The following is an 18901-nucleotide window of genomic DNA, read 5'->3' on the forward strand; positions in this document are numbered from 1 at the left end:
GCTTCTAAGAATAGAATTTACAAGCTGATATGAAGTAAATACATCTTCTGTTTGAAAAATACATAAACAGAGTTTTTATAAATCTAGGGCTACCATGAATAAGAGGCAGCTACAACAGGAACGCAGGTACATCTTCAATCCCGGCAACCATAGAACACAACAACAACAACCAATATCTGCACACAATGTGCAAAAGTATAGTATCAGTACAACCGACCCCATGTACTAAGTAAGTATCTTGCCTAACCTCGTCGAAGTAGTGACGAGGCTTTGGTTAAAATATGCTCACTGATAAAACTTGTAATACAAACTAACAATAGAACTATACTACTGTACAACAGAATATAGTACACTAAACGAATATACAAAGCAATAACGAAGTACTAGAAGAAAACACAATTCAACAGGTATCAATATCTCACCCAATCCTTTCCTTAGAGCGAAAGCCAATAAATCACAGCAGTCACCTCAAAACTTTCATAATGTGAGAAATATATTCAAGACATCAAATCCAACGGGACGACAATACCCTTCGTGCATTTATCTCATCCTCGCCAATTATGCGTAAAACAGTACCAACCAAATGACAGGAATGCCGATAATAGAAATAATAGTGCAGGAAATACGCAATTAGCTATGGAGAACTAGAATGTACATGAGAACATCAGTAACAGACTGAACTGAAAATATAGAAGTAATAACAACGATTAGGAAAAAGGGATGTAACTTCGACTAACTAACAAGGTAAAGGAATGAAAATAGATATGGCAAATAAGGAAGCGAACACATGATCTTTATAAATTAGCAAGTAGGGACATGAACGACTAGTATGGAAGAAGACCTACACTTCAGTGCAACAAAACAGATGACATGGATGCAATCATAACAGCAAGAAGTAAGCATGATATTGGCAAGTTTAAGTAAATAGAAGGCATGGTAACACGACAACAAAGGTGATAGAGAATAAGACAGAACAGTAACAACATATCACATAAGAACCATGAACACGATAACAACTCCAGGTAAAGACATAAAAATATTTGCAAGAAAGAGATATCACAACATAATGCATGTCTCTCGTCCTCACTTGCACGGAAACACCCTTCGTGCCATGAACTCACCATAACATGAAAGCGTAATAATATCAATACAATGGCACGACATCACCCATCGTACTTTTACTTACATAACATGGCACGATATCACCCTTGGTGCTTTTACTCACAATAATATGACACAGAATCACCCTTCGTGCTTTTACTCTCAATAATATGCACGACATCATCCTTCGTGCTTTTACTCTAAATAAAATGACACGTCATCACCCTTCGTGCTTTTACTCTCAATAATATGGCACGACATCACCCTTCGTGCTTTACACTCTCCCTCACATGATAATGTATAAACAAAGGCACGGCATCACCCTTCGTGCTTTACACTCTTCCTTACCAAGCATATGTATATCAATGACAAACAAGGCAGGAAGCATAAATAACGTCAAGGGGAGTGTTTAAACGAATATTTCAAATGAATCTCAATCACAACTTTCCAAGCCAACAATAGTTCAATAAACCCACAAGAACCTTTTTATTCAAGTATTCCAACAAATTTCACAAATGATCTACAACACAAGTATAGAATCTAGTATCTCAAGAATATCGGCAATAGCAATATATTAATGATTATGCATATTGATGACCGAATTAAACACACCAATGTATTCTCATAATTTCCATCAAATTTGATCAAGTTATAATAAGCTAAGTTTCACGGGCCCATTTCCTTACATTGGGTAGCGGCACCTGCTCGCCCGTGCGGCGCCCGCAGTTCCCCTCGCTGCGGGCCAGCCTTCCTATCCGTCCCAGGATTTCACAAGCACGATCCTGTGCCTGTCGGTTGGGGCCTCGCCCCAACTTGTGCCGCCTGTAAGATGCCTAGGCCCTTGGCATGTCGTGGCGCTCCATCTTAGGATCACAATCCATGGGCGCCCTGGGGACTTGGCTTAGGACATGCCTTGTCCTTAGCCCAAGACTGAGCATCGCTCCCGCGTGCACAGCCCAATCCTCAAGCTTACACTCGTCTAGTGCATCCGCGACTAGCTCGTGCCTCGCCTGAGTAAGGCAACCTTTAGTCCTTGGCCATTGTCATGCGCCTCTTTCGTGCCATGCCCATACATAGCCCTCTTGCAGCACGCTTCCATTTCGAAGTAGTGCAGTGTCGCCCACACCTGCACCTTTAGGCCAACGGACCTTTGCTTGCATGGTTGAACCAAAGCCATGCTCACAAGTCGACACATGATGCCCCTATGACAGGTGCGTCAAGTATCCAATCGGCGTGGAGGTCTCTTTCCAACACTCGGCAGCCCGCGGGGCTGGCCGTTCCACAATAGCAGCCTCCACTGCCCTTTTGATGCCCAACGCAGGCCCTAAGGCGTTGCGCAGCCCATACGAGTTCCCAAACTCGCATGGATACCTTTGACACTCCTTTGAGTCATCTAGGCAGGCCCTTGGGGTTCGCCCCCAAGGCAGCTCGTTCTATACGGCTCGGTGGCAGCGCGTATGGGGGAGGCAGGTCGGAGCTTTCATCACCTATACCCCCTTATATATGCTTAAAATTAAAAAGCCCAAGTTGCCCGAGTAGACTGCTCTACGTCAGACCATCAGAAGGCTCCTTTCTCACCAGTTCTTGGCCGAAATTACAACCCCCAAATTCTGGGTTGTAACATCCTCCCACACTCATAATGTCATCGCCCCGATGACACGTCATGGCTTAAGACATCCCGGAGTCTGCCCCCTCAAGTATGCCCATTCCATCTCCCTTTGTCCTGTGGATTGGACTTCCTTGAAGTCCTTTCTCAAAAAGGAGTCGTGCCCCATGCACTCCTCCTCCCAAGTATCTTCCAAGCGTGCCTCTGCACTTCACCTCTATCCGGTGTTCACTTGGAAAGTGCCTCCGCACTTGCACCCTCTGGTGTCTAACTCTGTGATTGACCCACACTAGTCAAATCACACCATGACCCTCACGGCCTTCATGTCCGTCCGAAGCTTTCCTTCATAGGTTAGCACATAATGTGCTATTTTGACGTCGCTCCCGTAGCCATCCGCTTCCGTAGCCTCAAGATGCCCTCTTTGGCATAGCTCCCGCAGCCTTTCGCTCGCGTAGCCCTAAGATGCCTTTGGCATGGCTCCCGTAGCCTTTCGCTCCCGTAGCATTAAGACGCCCTCTTTGGCGCGGCCCTAGTAGCTCATTCGCTCACTTGGCCTTCAAATGCCTTTGGCATAGCTCACGTAGCATTCTGCTCCCGTAGCTCTCTTTGCCTTCACTACCTTGAAGATGTGTTCACTTCCAGACCCACGACTTCGCCCTTATGCCTCTTGCATAGGCGGGATCCTCCCACACTAAATGTGGAGGATATATTTTAGCACTGTTGTCTCACTTGGCATTCGGCCAGCTCTTGAGACGACTCTCGGTGAGTACTACATTCCCAAAGTCATAGCATCGCCGCCTTTCCGAACAGAGTTCTTTGTTCTCCGGCCGTCACTTCCTCAGCAAGTAGCCAATGCTCCCGGTAGTACTTCAATACTCGCCCTATAGACAGGTACTCTCTTGGTCCTGCTAGCACGGCTTCCCGGTTCGGTGTGCCACGCACTTGGACACTCTCGGTCCCCGATCATTCGACATACCCCTTTCCAGAATGATGACACCTTCCAAACTTGGGAACTCGTCCCATTCCGCAACTTCGCTATACCCTCAAATTCTTTTCCTCACCTTGGCAAAGACACTCTGCTTGATGCGTTGCACGCATCCTTGGCAAGATCTCCGCTATGATCATGCCCAAGTTTATAGTCCATGGCCTACTCTTTCGTAATATGGTTGCGCGACCTGGCAAACATGGCATTCTCTTGGCCATCCGACTCATCGGCATATCACCTCATTCAGTAGGACCTTAGACTGACGAAAGACAATGGAATCACCCATTCCTTTCGTCGACCATTAGTATCTGGTTCTCGATCTTTGTTGGCATATGAACATCAATCTCTGCTTTGACGTGATCTCGGCACTGACATCCAAAATGCACTAGCCATATCCACCATTTGCCTTGACGTTGTGCCATGGCATAGTATGGCCTTAATCAGCTCTGATACCAAGTGTCACAGGCCCATTTCCTTACATTGGGCAGCGGCACCTGCTCGCCCGTGCGGCGCCCGCAGTTCCCCTCGCTGCGGGCCAGCCTTCCTATCCGTCCCAGGATTTCCCAAGCACGATCCTGTGCCTGTCGGTTGGGGCCTCGCCCCAACTTGTGCCGCCCGTAAGATGCCTAGGCCCTTGGCCGTAGGCATGTCGTGGCGCTCCATCTTAGGATCACAATCCATGGGCGCCCTGGGGACTTGGCTTAGGACATGCCTTGTCCTTAGCCCAAGACTGAGCATCGCTCCCGCGTGCACAGCCCAATCCTCAAGCTTATACTCGTCTAGTGCATCCGCGACTAGCTTGTGCCTCGCCTGAGTAAGGCAACCTTTAGTCCTTGGCCATTGTCATGCGCCTCTTTCGTGCCATGCCCATACATAGCCCTCTTGCAGCACGCTTCCATTTCGAAGTAGTGCAGTGTCGCCCACACCTGCACCTTTAGGCCAACGGACCCTTGCTTGCATGGCTGAACCAAAGCCATGCTCACAAGTCGACACATGATGCCCCTATGACAGGTGCGTCAAGTATCCAATCGGCGTGGAGGTCTCTTTCCAACACTCGGCAGCCCGCGGGGCTGGCCGTTCCACAATAGCAGCCTCCACTGCCCTTTTGATGCCCAACGCAGGCCCTAAGGCGTTGCGCAGCCCATACGAGTTCCCAAACTCGCATGGATACCTTTGACACTCCCTTGAGTCATCTAGGCAGGCCCTTGGGGTTCGCCCCCAAGGCAGCTCGTTCAATACGGCTCGGTGGCAGCGCGTATGGGGGAGGCAGGTCGGAGCTTTCATCACCTATACCCCCTTATATATGCTTAAAATTAAAAAGCCCAAGTTGCCCGAGTAGACTGCTCTACGTCAGACCATCAGAAGGCTCCTTTCTCACCAGTTCTTGGCCGAAATTACAACCCCCAAATTCTGGGTTGTAACATAAGTCTTGATTGCTATCATTTAATATTATGTTCTTAGTTTCTATAAGTCAAGTAAGGCATGAAGCAGGAGATCACGAAATTCTACAACCATAAATGTAACATAGTCCACCCCCGAGCAGGATTAACCCTGGCACATACATATACGCTCGTCACCTCATATATGTATCAACCCCGCATGTGGCAAACAATGACAAATAGGAGGAAACATTCCCTCAACAAACTTAGGCAAAACACTTACCTCAATTCGGCTAATTCAATTACTCAATTTAGATTTTCCTTTACCAATTCACCTCCGCTCGGCTCAATCTAGTCAAAGACGACTTAAACACATCACACAATGCCAACTTCAATTAATAAAGGTGTGATTTTTATTCAAATTCTAAAAAGTCAATAAAAGTCAACTCCCCAAGCCCGCACCTCGGAACTCGATAAAATTTACAAAACCCAAACACCCATTCCGGTACGAATTCAACCATACTAAAATTATCAAGTTCCGATACCAATTTGTCTTTCAAATCATCATTTTGCATTTTTGAATTTTTTTACAATTTCCCCCAAATTTTCTTTTAGATTCTCATGAATTTGATGTTAAATCATATATATAATCATGAAATGTAGTTGGAAAATGATTAAAGGTACTTACCCAACGATTTAGTATGAAAATCCCTTCACAAAATCGCCTCTTCTCGGACCTAGGGTTCAAAATATTCCCAAATGAAGCTAAGTCTCGGACTTCTCAGCACTTAACAGGTTGCAGATGTCGCATTTGCGACAGGGGGTTCGCAAATACGACCCTCGTAAATGCGAACAATGTATCGCAAATGCGAACTGGAGGGCCTCCTGCTTTGGTCACAATTGCGACCTTATACTTCGCAAATGCGAAGGCATAAATTTTGCAAATGCGGCAGAGTTCTTCGTAAATGCGAACTCTCCCCAACAACCCAGACTTCGCAAATACGATGGCTGCTTCGCAATTGCGGTTGTCGCATTTGCGACCAATACATCACAAATGCGATGATACCAGTACCAGCAATCAAAATTTATGAAGAATCAATCCGAAACTCACCCGAGCCCTCGGGGATCCAAACCAATCATGCACGCATGTCTAGAAACACAACACGAACTTGCGCGCGCGCTCAAATCATCAAAATAACTTCTAAAACAACGAATCGGACGCCAAAACGCATAAAGATCAACTAAACTTCAAGAACTTCTAGAATCGCAACCGAGCGTCTGAACCATATCAAATCAACTCCGAATGGCGCCAAATTTTGCACACAAGTAACATTTGTCATTACAGACCTATTCTAACTTCCAGAATCGAATTCCGACTCCAATATCAAAAAGTTCACTTCCGGTCAAATATCTAACTTTTGCCAAACGACTCCAAAATGACCTACGGACCTCCAAATCCATTTTCGGAGGCGCTCCCAATACCAAAATCACCATACTGAGCTATTCTTAGACTCGAAATCCCAAACGGACATTGATAACATTGAAATGCACTTCAACCCAAATATGATGAGTTTCTTCCAAAATGCTAATATCCACAATAGGCGCCAAAATGCTCCTGAATTATTAAAAATCCAATCTGAACATACGCTCAAGTCCGAAATCATCATACAAACCTGTTGGAACCTTCAAATCCCGATTCCGAGATCGTTTACCCAAAAATCCACCTTAGTCAATTCTTCCAACTTAAAGCTTGAATCTTGAAGTTCATCCTTCCAAATCGATTCCGGATAACTTGAAAACTAACACCGACGATTTACGCATGTCATAACACATCATACAGAGATGCTCGAGCTCCCAAAACTCCGAGCGAAGTGTAGATTTTCAAAACGACATATCGGGTCGTTACACTGCCCATCTGCTTAACTTGAGTTACCATATGGGAACAACAAAGTACTCATTTATGAACAAAAACATTACCCTATTTACTTATAGGCTAATAAAATAATAATTTATTTTGAGATGAAAAATTAAAGAATAAAAGTCGGAAGTCTTAATATCACCTTATTTTTCAATTCATCTCTTTAAAATCACAAGTTATACCACACACACTATCATCATTCACGTCAAGATTACACTTTATGACCAAAATCACTTTTCATTCTCCAAGTTTTCTGGAGTAATGCTTCTTTATCTTGTTAACCCAAAAAATATTTTTTTAGCTTATTAATTGACGAGATCCAAATAAAATTGCAGATAAAATAATTTAACAAGAACAAAAGAGTAAGTGGGTTCTTTGAGTTGCCAGTGTTCAAGCACTCAACAATGTTCTTTCAGGGAATATTATTTTGGATTCATTGGAAAATTTTTAGGTGGGCTGAAATTAAATGAAATGGAATAAACGGGTTAGAGTAAATATTTGGGCGTATTAGGTAAAAGATTATCTTAATTAATTATATTATTAGACAAATCTATATTTATGTATTATTAAAAGGAGAGGAAACATTCCTCTACTCAAGTCAAGTGGCAGCCTAGAAAATAGCCACATGACATAACTAGTTAATAATTAGTTATTTAGTTAATAATTAGTTATTGATTATTATTTTTAAAATTAAATATATATAAAATAATAAAAGTAAATATTTTATAATAAAAAACAAAATTAAAAAAAACTGTCAATTCAAATTGGTGAGTAGTTTCAAGATGGAGTTTCTAAATTATTTTAAAATAAAAAACTAAAATTAGAAAAAATAAAAAGTGCCAAGTCAAAATTACTTTTTTTTGAATAATTTTTATTTTTATTTTTAAAAATAAAAAGTTTACTCATTCAGAAAATATTATTGAGAATAATAGAATAAAATATAAAATAGCATACAAAAATTTAAATAAAGTAATATGCTAATAAAAGTTTCTATTAACAATGCAATAATACTAAATATTGGATAATATAATAAAACAAATATAGAACAAAAACGTTATTCAGTGACTATACAAGTTTCTTTAATTTAATAGAGATTGTATTCATTAAAATACAGATAATATTATTGAGAACAACAGGATAAAATTTAAAATAAAAAATATTTCAAGAGTAATAAAATATATATCTTCTATTATATTACAAAAAGAAAGTAGTAGACAAAAATATTTAAAAAGTAATATGCTATTAAAAATCTATTAACAATGTAAAAATACTAAATATTGGATAGTATAATAAAGAAAAATATATATAAAAATATTTATTCAATGACTATACAAGCCTCTTTAATTTAATAAAGATTTTATTCGTTAAAATTCAAACAATATTATCTTCTATTATATTACAAAAAAGTAGTAGACTATAATATTAAACAAAGTAATATGTTAATAAACATTTCTATTAACAATGCAATTATATTAAATATTGGATAATATAATAAACAAAAATACATAAAAATATTTATTTGATGACTATAAAGTTCCTTTAATTTAATAGAGATTTTATTCATTAAAATTTAGATAATATTATTAACAACAGTATAAAATTGAAAATTGAAAATATTTCAAAATTAATAAATTATATCTTCTCTTATATTACAAAAAGAAAGAGAGCATACAAAAATATTAAATAAAGTAATATGCTAATAAAAAATCTATTAACAATATAAAAATACTAAACATTGAATAATAGAATAAAGAAAAATATAGAACAAAGAAGTTATTCAATGACTATATAAGTCTCTTCCATTTAATAGAGATTTTATTATTGGTATTTCATATTGACAAATAAGATGACAATTGAAATTTATTATAGCAATATGATCTAATATGTTTAAACAAGCCCGATCATAATTTAATTTAATTATATTTTTTAATAATGACCGCGCATCGCGCGAGTACGACTACTTGTAATCATTTAAGAATAAATTTTATTATGTGGCATCATCAGAGGGCGAGTGTATAGCACATACTACATACATCATGGGAGAGGGTTTCAGAAGTAGGAATTAAATTCAGTTTGGACAAGTACAGGGAGAAAAATGATACCTGTAAAGGTTGAATGGGAAACTCACTTTTCGGGACATGTATAGAGAGCAACTTATGTATTTTTCCTGCCATTTTTGCAACACCTCGATGCCTCATGAGTGTGAAAATTCAAGAATTCGTTTTGCAAGAGAAATGGATGTTTACTTCGCACCATCTGCATCACCTTGTATGTTAGAAATGTTAGCAATCAATACATCTCTTTTCCCTTTGATTTCTATTCCGTTTAATCACAATTTGATTATGGCACGACCTCAACCCTCATATGGTGAATATGTTTTATCGATTATTCTCGCTTCCACTATTGTGACAATAGGTGTGAACTTAGAGATCATATGTCTTTCAAAATCTATGAACTATTGAAGACAGGTTCAAGTAGCCAAATTTATATTTGATTTTGAAATATATGTCTTTCAAAATCAATTTCCAAAGAATATTTGAGCATCTATCAACTGTTTTGTGAATTACCCATTTGGACTCGAGAAAGCCAAATTGGGCAAAACCACTCTATTACCGAGAGGTATTGAGTGGGTAATTGCGTGTTGATTGTTATATTACACCCCGACCTACCAAACCTTCCCTAAAGCCCACAACCCGTTAGGCAAACACCTAGGTGGAAGTCACAACCCTAGATCTTTTATATACTTAAAAAATAATACCAAAAATATTATTCTCTAGCTTTACATTTGCAAACCGTAGCATAATTTAGAAGTAGAATCAAAACACAGTTTGTGGAAGTGCATCTTAGGCATTTTACATGCTTAGTCCAAATATATACCTAATCTCATCTACGCTCTATGTGGATTCGATCCCGACTCCTAGTTGGGTATTATTATTGCAATCGACCGCTTCTCAACCCCAAACTGAGGTATGATTTGGTCGAGATCAATTTTTGGCTCCTTTGACAGGGATCAAACTCTGGTCACCAGCGTGACAGGCGAGAATACTTACAACTATACTACAATGACTCCCATACCACCATGTCCATCTTCAGGGCCATCAACATCGGTATCAGTGCCTTCCTCCTCAACTTATGCACTCTCTGCGTTGCGAGTCTCCCAGACACTGGTAAGTCTCAACAACTAGATGCTGACAGCTTCTGCAAAGCTGTCTAATATATCCAGTGCTTTTGCAACACATTATTCCACCCCAGCAGTACCACAGGTTCCTCCGCCAGTAGAGGAAACATTGAAGAAGATCTTGGACAATCAGAAGACCTTTATGGATACATAGGTGGCGCATGGGGGAGCTGTTAAGGAGTTGGGTAAAGAGGTGAAGAAGATAAGAAAATCTCAGGCTTCGAAGAAATCAGTTGACAAATTAAGGAAAGAAGTGACCAAGATTGAAGCAGCTGGTGATCTTCCATTTGATCTACTGATGGAGTCAGATCCACCAGTACCTGCAGACCCAGCAACACCATCAGAAGAGGCACCAGTTAGCCAGTCTGACGAGCCGGACCTTGCTGCCCATACCGCTGAGGAGGTGCATCAGATGTTCACCAACCCCGTTACTCCCCGAGCAGAGGATGATGAGATCCAGTTGGAGGACCTCGAGGGTGGTGATGCTGCCATGCATATTGAGACCACATAGGGAGTTTTTTTCACTCTCTAACCTTCCTTATTTTGATTTTTATTAAGCATTGAGGACAATGCTTATTCTTATTCAATGGGGTAGTCTATTTTGGTTGATTTGATATGACATTGGCTTGTAATAACTATTGTCACACCTCCTTTTTCCGAAGATAAGGGAATAGAGAGTTTTTCCAATTAAAGTGACATTATTCGAAATTGAATTATTTATTTAATCAGAGTCACCACTTGGAATAATTATGATGGTGTCCCAAGTCACCGGTTTATTTTAAAATCCCAAATCGAGGAAATTGACTCTTATTTATGGTCCGCAAACTTAGAAGACCGGGTAAGAAATTCTGTTAACCCGGAAAAAAGTGTGAGGCACTCCCGAATTTCGTGGTTTTAGCACGGTCGCTCAACTATTAATAATTCGCCTAATTATCTGATTTATTAAATGTTTAAAAACTATTTTTAATTTCTTTCTAAACGCTTTTAATTATTTTTTTTTTTTTTAATCGCTCTTAGCATTTATGGAATTTGTTTGAACAAGCCGCGATGTCGCACACTCGTTTGTTTTTGTACATATTGTGAATCGCACCACGTGAAACGTACCCGTGATTTGGATCATGTTTATTTTATTATTTTGATGTTATGGTCAAGTCGCGTGAAACACGTACTCGAATTGGGGTTTACGTATCGTGACTATGCAACGAGAACCGTACCCATAGTCACGATGATTTAATATTAGTCGAGCTTAAGAGAAACTACGCATGTTTATGAGTTTAAATATTTTCCTAAGGTTTAAGATTACATGTGGAGGTCTAGAATTTTGGAGTTATTTGTGGACCTGCAATCAGCTAAACTGAATTCGAGCTATTGACGAGTTTACACTTCCCAGTCATTTAAATTCGTTTATGGGTTGAATACGTTTGGGACTACTCAATTTCAAGAGAAGGTAGTCAATTAATGATGAAAGGGAGATCTAAAATGAGGGACAGTAATATTGGACTTCATACTCTTTCAACATGGGCCCAGAAACAGGCCTTATGTAAAGTCACGGTTTCCATAGCAGTTAATTCATCAAATTCATACATAAGATAAACATAAATATACCAGTCAGTGATAACAAATACTAGCCCAACAGAGAAGAACATGTAGTTTCATGATAGCACTTAATTCCACTTCATACTCAAATAACATAGGCATACAAATCAGTGATAGCAAACACTAACTCAACGGAGAAGAACCTGTAGCTTCATGTAATTATTTTTAGAAGATATAGTTCAACCCAAATCAAATTACATAATCAAAATCAAGGAAAAGTACCTTAACAAGAAGCACTCCACAGCTATTCCACCAACAGTGTTTAAACAGACCAAGAAATGCTAAGCCGAGGGGGAGAAATTGAATGCTTGTGGAATATCTTTTGCACTCCTATTTCCTTCCCCTTTTGTTGTTGAAGTTTTTTAGTATTTTCAAATCCTTAAATTTTTTAGTTTTTAGACTCTTCTCTGTTTCTTCTGATAAAATTTTCAGATTCTTTTGCAGAGTGAGGATGAGTAGAGTATGAGAGGAATATAAACGGGGTCTGTATTTTCATATCTCTTTCTTCCGTCTTTTGAATGAGAGTCTACGTGTGAACTTTTCTGATGGAAATGCAAAGATGATGGATTTCGTGTGTGTATCCATATGTGATAGTGAGAGATCAGTGAGATTAGAGAGGGGATTTATGAGGCGGCTAAGGTTTTCTGAATGTGGGGGAGATGAGTCGTTCTCCTTTTTCCTAAGTTTTGGGGAATGTGGAGTGTTTTAATGAAGATGGGGGTAGGTTGGGCCAGGCATGTCGGGCATGTGGGGTTTTGGGCCGCTGGAATTGGGCCAATTTGGAACAAGAAGCAGAAGACCTTGTTCCTATTTTATTTGATCTTTTAAAAATAGCCACATTACTACTAATTGAATTTGTTTTGCCAAAAATGACCTAATTAGCATTTTAACAAATTAATTAAACTAATTGATTAAAGCTAATGTATATTTTTATAATTTTTGTTTTAACAATGCGAATGATGCAAAACAAATAAAAGAAAAACTCCTAAAATTCTATAAAACCATTAAAATTAATTATGGACTATTTTTAGGTGTAATTTCCCATGTGGGGAAAATATTAGGTGATTACAACTATAATACTCTTTTTTATCTTTATTTTATTTTTCATTATGTATATATTCCTCCCACTCTTTTGATGTATATATTCTATCCCCCATTCTCGGTTTGCATATTCATTTTTCTTGCTTTCAGTAGTTTATTTCATAGCTTCTTTATTTTGCTTTCTTAATAGTCTAGCTTCTTATTTACTTTAATAACTTCTTTTTGATTTGGTAGCTTCTTTTTACGTTTAAGTGATCAATAAGCCTTTGGTTTTCTTAATGCCACGGTTCTTTCCAAATGTAGATTTTGTGTGAACCGGATGGTTCTTCCCAACGATGGATGGAGTGACAACCTTCTTAAGGGATTGAGTCCGTTTTTGATATTTAGGTAAAAACAGTAGTAATAATGAATAAAAGAGTCAAGCATGCTTCACTTGGTACCTGGTTAAAAACAAGCTCTTAAAAAGAAATGGCTCTAGTTAGTGACCTTGTGACTCTTGTGTTGACTTAGGCAATCATCGAGTGGTTTAGTTGAACCATTAGCGATTTTTAATCTTGAATACAGTTGTTGTGGGCCCTCGACTCTATCCTCTTTAACAATCCAGCTGTGTGAGAGGTGAGATATTTTGTTACAAGTCCAAGTACCCGTGCAAATGGTCTAGAACTTTCCCCGAATGTATTTCCAATCGAAATTCTAAGTTTTGCTTGGCTTGAGAAGTGATTATAGGCTCTTTGACCCATTTTGAAACTTTTCATGGCCCACCAATGATGTTATCCCTAGTCAACCCATTTGAGCCTAAAGCCTTTTTTCATTTGATAACTATGTTACAAGCCTTTACCCGTTTGATAGTGACCCTCTATTGGAACCCGAGCTTTCCTTAGCACTCATGAGAAACAAATGGCGAAAACATTAATTTGGGGGAGAGACGAGGAGTTTCAAAGTGGTATCAAGGTACAAAAAGAGAAAAGAAATTAAGAAAAGGAAAGGTAAAGAAAAAGAAAGAAAGAACAAAAGAAAAACACAAAAAGAAAGTGAATAAAGTGAAGAGTTGATGGGATTCAAAGAATAGCAAAAGTGCAAAGCATGGAGAAAACAAAGAAGGAGAATGTGAATATCATGACCAAGAAAGAGTGATGTCAAGTCTCTCTAGTTCCCCTAAGAAAAAAAAAAGTGACTCAAAGATTCGGCAAAAGCATGAGCCAAAAAGAGAAAATGGAGTGCTTAAGGAAAGATAAACCCGTTCTATTCCAACATTTTCCACCTTAGTCTAAAAGCCTTCATTACATGCTGAAAAATTCCTACGTGATTTCAAGCCGAGTAAGCTTACATTAATGGTGATCTACATAAGGGGCAAACATATGGTACTTAGAGCCGTACTTGTGACATTCTTTTGAGAGTGATGAGCAAACTTTTCACAAGTCATTAAATTGAGTGCTACATTCTTAAGTGAGATGAGCTAACAGAGAGTATATGAGGAGGAGTTTGGGATCCACAGTGACCTACATGAAAGTGCGAACTTCCTTGATGAGTAAAGTCAACTCTTGATGCTCAAGTATCACATTAGAGTTATTTGTGCTTTAACCTTCAAAACAGTGCCTTGTTGATAATTCATATGTGTGGGTAATTGTTGGTCCCAATTGATGTGTGTTTGATTCACCTTAGGCTAGCTGAAATAGCTCTTTTCTTGTGGAGGTGAGAATTACCTTATTTGCTTGAGGACAAGAAAAAGCTTAAGTTTGGGGGAGTTGATAAGTGGGGATTTTGACTACTTATTTGTGCTCTTTTTACTTTCATTTTAGCTCAAAAATGCTTAAAGGTATTCCCGAAAACTGATAAAATATGCTTTCTTGCAGGAGTATTGGAAAATGAGCCAAAGCGATGAAATCCAACTCAAGAAGGAGTATTTTTGGACAAGGACTAAAACCAGGCAAAAAGGGTAAAGTGCGGACCGCGGAATTTTGTCTGCGGCCGCAGATCATGAAAGGATTTCTGTCAGAACTTCTTTGAAAAGTGCGTACCGCACAATAATTGTGTGGCCGCTAAAGAGGAAGATCAGAGAGTCCCAACTTTAAGTCCATCAAGAAGTGTGGACCGCGCTATTATTGTGCGACCGTAGAACTCAAGAGTGCGGCCGCACTCAGAAATGTGCGGTTCACAACACCTGAAGAAGTGTGGCCACAATTCAGAATTGTGCGGCCACAGAAGTCCCTCCTTTCAAGCTCTGCATCAAAGTGTGTACCGCACACAGAATTGTGCGGCCGCAGAACTTCTGAAAAGACAATTTTGTCCGAAAAGTTTAGCTGCGTATAAATAGTCTTTTTTGACAAAATTAGGTAAAAGTTTGAACATCTGAAAGTTGGGAGCCGTTTTTATTACCGCTTTAGGGAATTTTATGATAGTTTGTCTATTTTACATTGGATTTTTATCTCTTTATCATTGAATATGAGTTTAATCTTCTATTCTTCTTTAATTTCTTCATTTTCATCTATGAGTAACTAAATTTCTAGCTAGGGTTGTGACCCAACCCTAGTATGGGTACCTAATGGGTGTTTGATTTAGGGCTTGTTTATGGTTGGGTGTGTAATATTTAGCCTAGTTCTTGCTTTAATTATAGAATTAATGGTTGCAAATATTGATTCAAGCATATTTGACTTAGTCTTTACTTGAGAAAGAGAGACTGAGTCTAGGAAAACTTGGCTAACAAGAAATTGGGGTGAACTCAAGAAATTGATAGTCCCAATTAAAGGGTTAAATCCAAAGATAGTAAAACCCGACTTGAGCATCTATCAACTGTTTTGTGAATTACCCATTTGGACTTGACAAAGACAAATTGGGCAAAATCACTCTTTTACCGAGAGGTATTGAGTGGGTAATTGCGTGTTGATTGTTATATTATACCCCGACCTACCAAACCTGTCCTAAAGACCACAACCCGTTAGGCAAACACCTAGGTGGAAGTCACAATCCTACATCGTTTACATACTTGAAAAACAACACCAAAATATTATTCTGTAGCTTTACATTTGCATACCGTAGCATAATTTAGAAGTAGAATCAAAACACAGTTTGTGGAAATGCATCTTAGACATTTTACGTGCTTAGTCCAAATATATACCTAATCCCATCTATGCTCCCTGAGGATTCTATCCCGACTCCTAGTTGGGTATATTATTGCAATCGACCGCTTCAGAACCCCAAACTGAGGTGTGATTTGGGCGAGATCAGGGTCACCCTTCGACTCAAAATACAATGGTGAACAATGAAAAGGATGAAAACTTAGTTGCGAGAGAGGCAGCTCAACAACAGGATGCACGGTTAACAATTGAAGCATCCCTTAGAGTTGCTGATGAAACAGTCGACGAGGATCGAAGGCTCAATCTCAACCAAACCATGGTCGAAGATGAATTTGAAAATGCAGCTCCCAGACCTGGGAGGTCTCTAGGAGATTATGCTAGACCAGTGTACAACCATCAACAATCTAGTGTGAGGCCCCCACCCATTGATGCCAACAATTTTGAACTCAAGTAGGGAGTCATCTAGACCATTCAGAACAACTGCATATTCAGAGGCAAACCCAATGAAGATCCCAACAACTATCAGATGGACTTCGATGAAATTATGAACACATTCCGCTATAATGGAGCATCACATGATGTCATCTACCTTAGAGCATTCTCTTTCTCACTTAAGGATGATGCAAAGCAGTGATTGAAAAGTCTACCCACAGGGTCAATCCGTACATGGGAGGAGATGACTACCGAGTTCTTAGAAAAATATTTTTCTATTGCTAAGACTTGACGGATGAGTAAGGAGATTTACAATTTCAGCCAAGGTGAAGGGGAGACAGTGTTTGAGGCATGGGAAATATTTAAGGAGCTATTGCGAAGGTGCCCTCATAACGGAATAGAGTAATGGATGCAACTCTAAGATTTCTGGGACGGGTTAAACTCGTCATCAAGGAGATTGCTGAATAGTGTGGTTGCAAGCCCTCTGATGAAGAAAACTCCAGAAGAGATTGTCACACTTCTGAATGAACTATCTGAAGACGCAGAACAATGGTCCACTGACCAAGGGGATCGAAAAACATCAACATGGGTGCACCAAGTAGAATCGTCAGTAGCAATGCAAGGCCAAATTGCATCTATGGCTAAGGACATCAAGCAACTGACGATGGATCAGGTGAAAAATCAACCATATGTGGGATGTGGCATCTGTGGGTTGGGACACCTAACTCATGAGTGCCAAACCTTCACCGCAGAAGAAAACGTTAAGGCATTGGGGAATTTCGACAATGGCAACTACCAAGGAGGTGGTAATTTCAATTCGATGGGACAGAAACATCCAGAGTTCTCATGGAGTTCTTCAAATGGTAGCTTGAACTCATGGTAGCAGCAAAATCCCACAGCACCAGTGCAAGGACCTCCCAGTTTCCAGAATCAACAGAGGCAACTATACCAGCCTCCACAGCCCAACAACTCAAGTTAGAAGATCTAATGAAGGAATTCATAAATAAATCATGATAAACTTGAGACTCAAGGAACAACTATCCGGGAGCAAGGCACAACCATCAAAAATCTAGAAAGACAAATGGGACAACTCAAGTCATTGTTATCAGAAAAGGCTCCATGGACTTTGCCGGCAGACAGTGAGAAGAATCCAAAAGAGACGATCATGGCAGTGTCTCTCAGGAGTGGGAAAACATTAGCAGAGCCCATTGAAAAACCAAGGGCTGAGAAGGAGATCAACTCAACCAAGAGGGCAGAAGAACATAAAATTGGTGATTTTTTTCCTAAGGAGGATATTAGCAGCAAAGAGGTTGATAAGCAGAAATTAAGCAGTGCAATTGATGAAAGCAAACACATGCTAGTGTTACTCTTTCCTCAAAAGATAAAGTGGGAGAAACTCGATAAATGCTTTGGGAAATTCTTAGAGATGCTGAAACAGCTATATGTGAACATCCCATTCACCGAGGTGCTAACCCAAATGCCAACTTATGCAAAGTTCCTGAAGGAAATACTTTCAAGTAAAAAGAAGCTCGAGCAAACAAAAGTGGTCAAACTCAATGCACATTGCAGTGCCATTCTACAAAATAAAATTCCTCAAAAGTGTGGGGATCCTGGCAGTTTCACTATACCCTGCTCATTGGGGAGCAACATTTTTGACAAGGCCTTGTGTCACTCAGGTGCATCCATTAACTTGATGCCATTATTTGTGTTCAAGAAATTTGAAGGAGAACTAGGAGTGATCAAGTCTGTGCCGGTATCGTTGCAACTGGCTGATCAGACCACGATCATACCGGAGGGCATAATCAAGGACATTCTAGTGAGGGTGGAAAAATTTGCCTTCCCAGCAGTCTTTATTGTAGTAGACATAGAAGTGATTAAGGAGATACCTCTAATCCTAGGGAGACCATTCTTTTGCACTGGCCGAGCTATTCTTGATATATATGAGGATTAACTCATGTTACGAGTGGGAAACGAAAAAGTGGTATTTCAAATGAAGAGAATGATGAAATACCCATGTGGTGAGTCTTCTGCCTATGCTTGTTTCAAGATGGATGTGGTGAGAGAGTTAGCGGAACAACACAAGCTGAACAAGATGGTAGGCGATTCATTTGAGAGACGTATTAGTCAATCAAGTACAATAGAGGATGAAGATCTTGAAATCAAGAAGGAAATTGTGGCACTGGAAGATGAAGATTATATGGTAGACGAAGAAGAACGGGAGAAAGAAAAGATCAAGCCAAAGCTGGAATTGAATGTATTCCCGACACATTTGAAATATATTTTTTTAGAGACTAACATTTTTCCTGTGACTGTTGCTGCTGATTTGATAGGTGAACAGGAACACATGCTCGTGGAGTTACTACGGAAGCATAAGAAGGCAATCGGTTGGAGCATAGCCGATATTCAGGGAATCAACACTGCAATCTGCATGCACAAGATCCTGTTGGAAGAAGGGAGCAAACCGGTAGTGCAACCTTAACGCAAATTGAATAAAAACCTTGAGGAGGTGGTGCAGAAAGAGATACTCAAATTGTTGGATGCATGTATAATATTTCCCATCTCTGATAGCTAATAGAACAGCCCCGTGCAGT

At 39.6% G+C, this 18901-nt stretch overlaps 1 protein-coding gene and 1 long non-coding RNA gene across 3 annotated transcripts; one reads left to right on the top strand and one right to left on the bottom strand.

Annotated features, from left to right (window-relative positions):
- Positions 1 to 12432, bottom strand: LOC117276030 (uncharacterized). Of its 2 annotated transcripts, none has more exons than XR_011411008.1 (3): positions 11986 to 12432; positions 9092 to 9245; positions 1 to 176 (listed from the first exon to the last, which is right to left on the bottom strand). It is a non-coding gene; the product is annotated as an uncharacterized lncRNA (long non-coding RNA). The 2 variants fall into 2 exon arrangements; XR_011411009.1 differs by having other exon boundaries at positions 9092 to 9254.
- A 4959-nt stretch (positions 12433 to 17391) lies between these two features.
- On the top strand, positions 17392 to 18261 carry LOC104093191 (uncharacterized). Its single transcript, XM_009598909.1, has one exon. It carries the CDS (start codon positions 17392 to 17394, stop codon positions 18259 to 18261), a length of 870 nt encoding a protein of 289 aa, XP_009597204.1.
- Positions 18262 to 18901: the final 640 nt, after the last annotated feature.

This window comes from Nicotiana tomentosiformis, chromosome 9 (genome assembly GCF_000390325.3).
Source record: "Nicotiana tomentosiformis chromosome 9, ASM39032v3, whole genome shotgun sequence".
Classification (NCBI taxonomy): domain Eukaryota; kingdom Viridiplantae; phylum Streptophyta; class Magnoliopsida; order Solanales; family Solanaceae; genus Nicotiana; species Nicotiana tomentosiformis.

Coding starts and splice junctions, on each gene's coding strand:
- LOC104093191 (XM_009598909.1), top strand. CDS start 17,392: ATGGGACAACTCAAGTCATTGTTATCAGAAAAGGCTCCATGGACTTTG.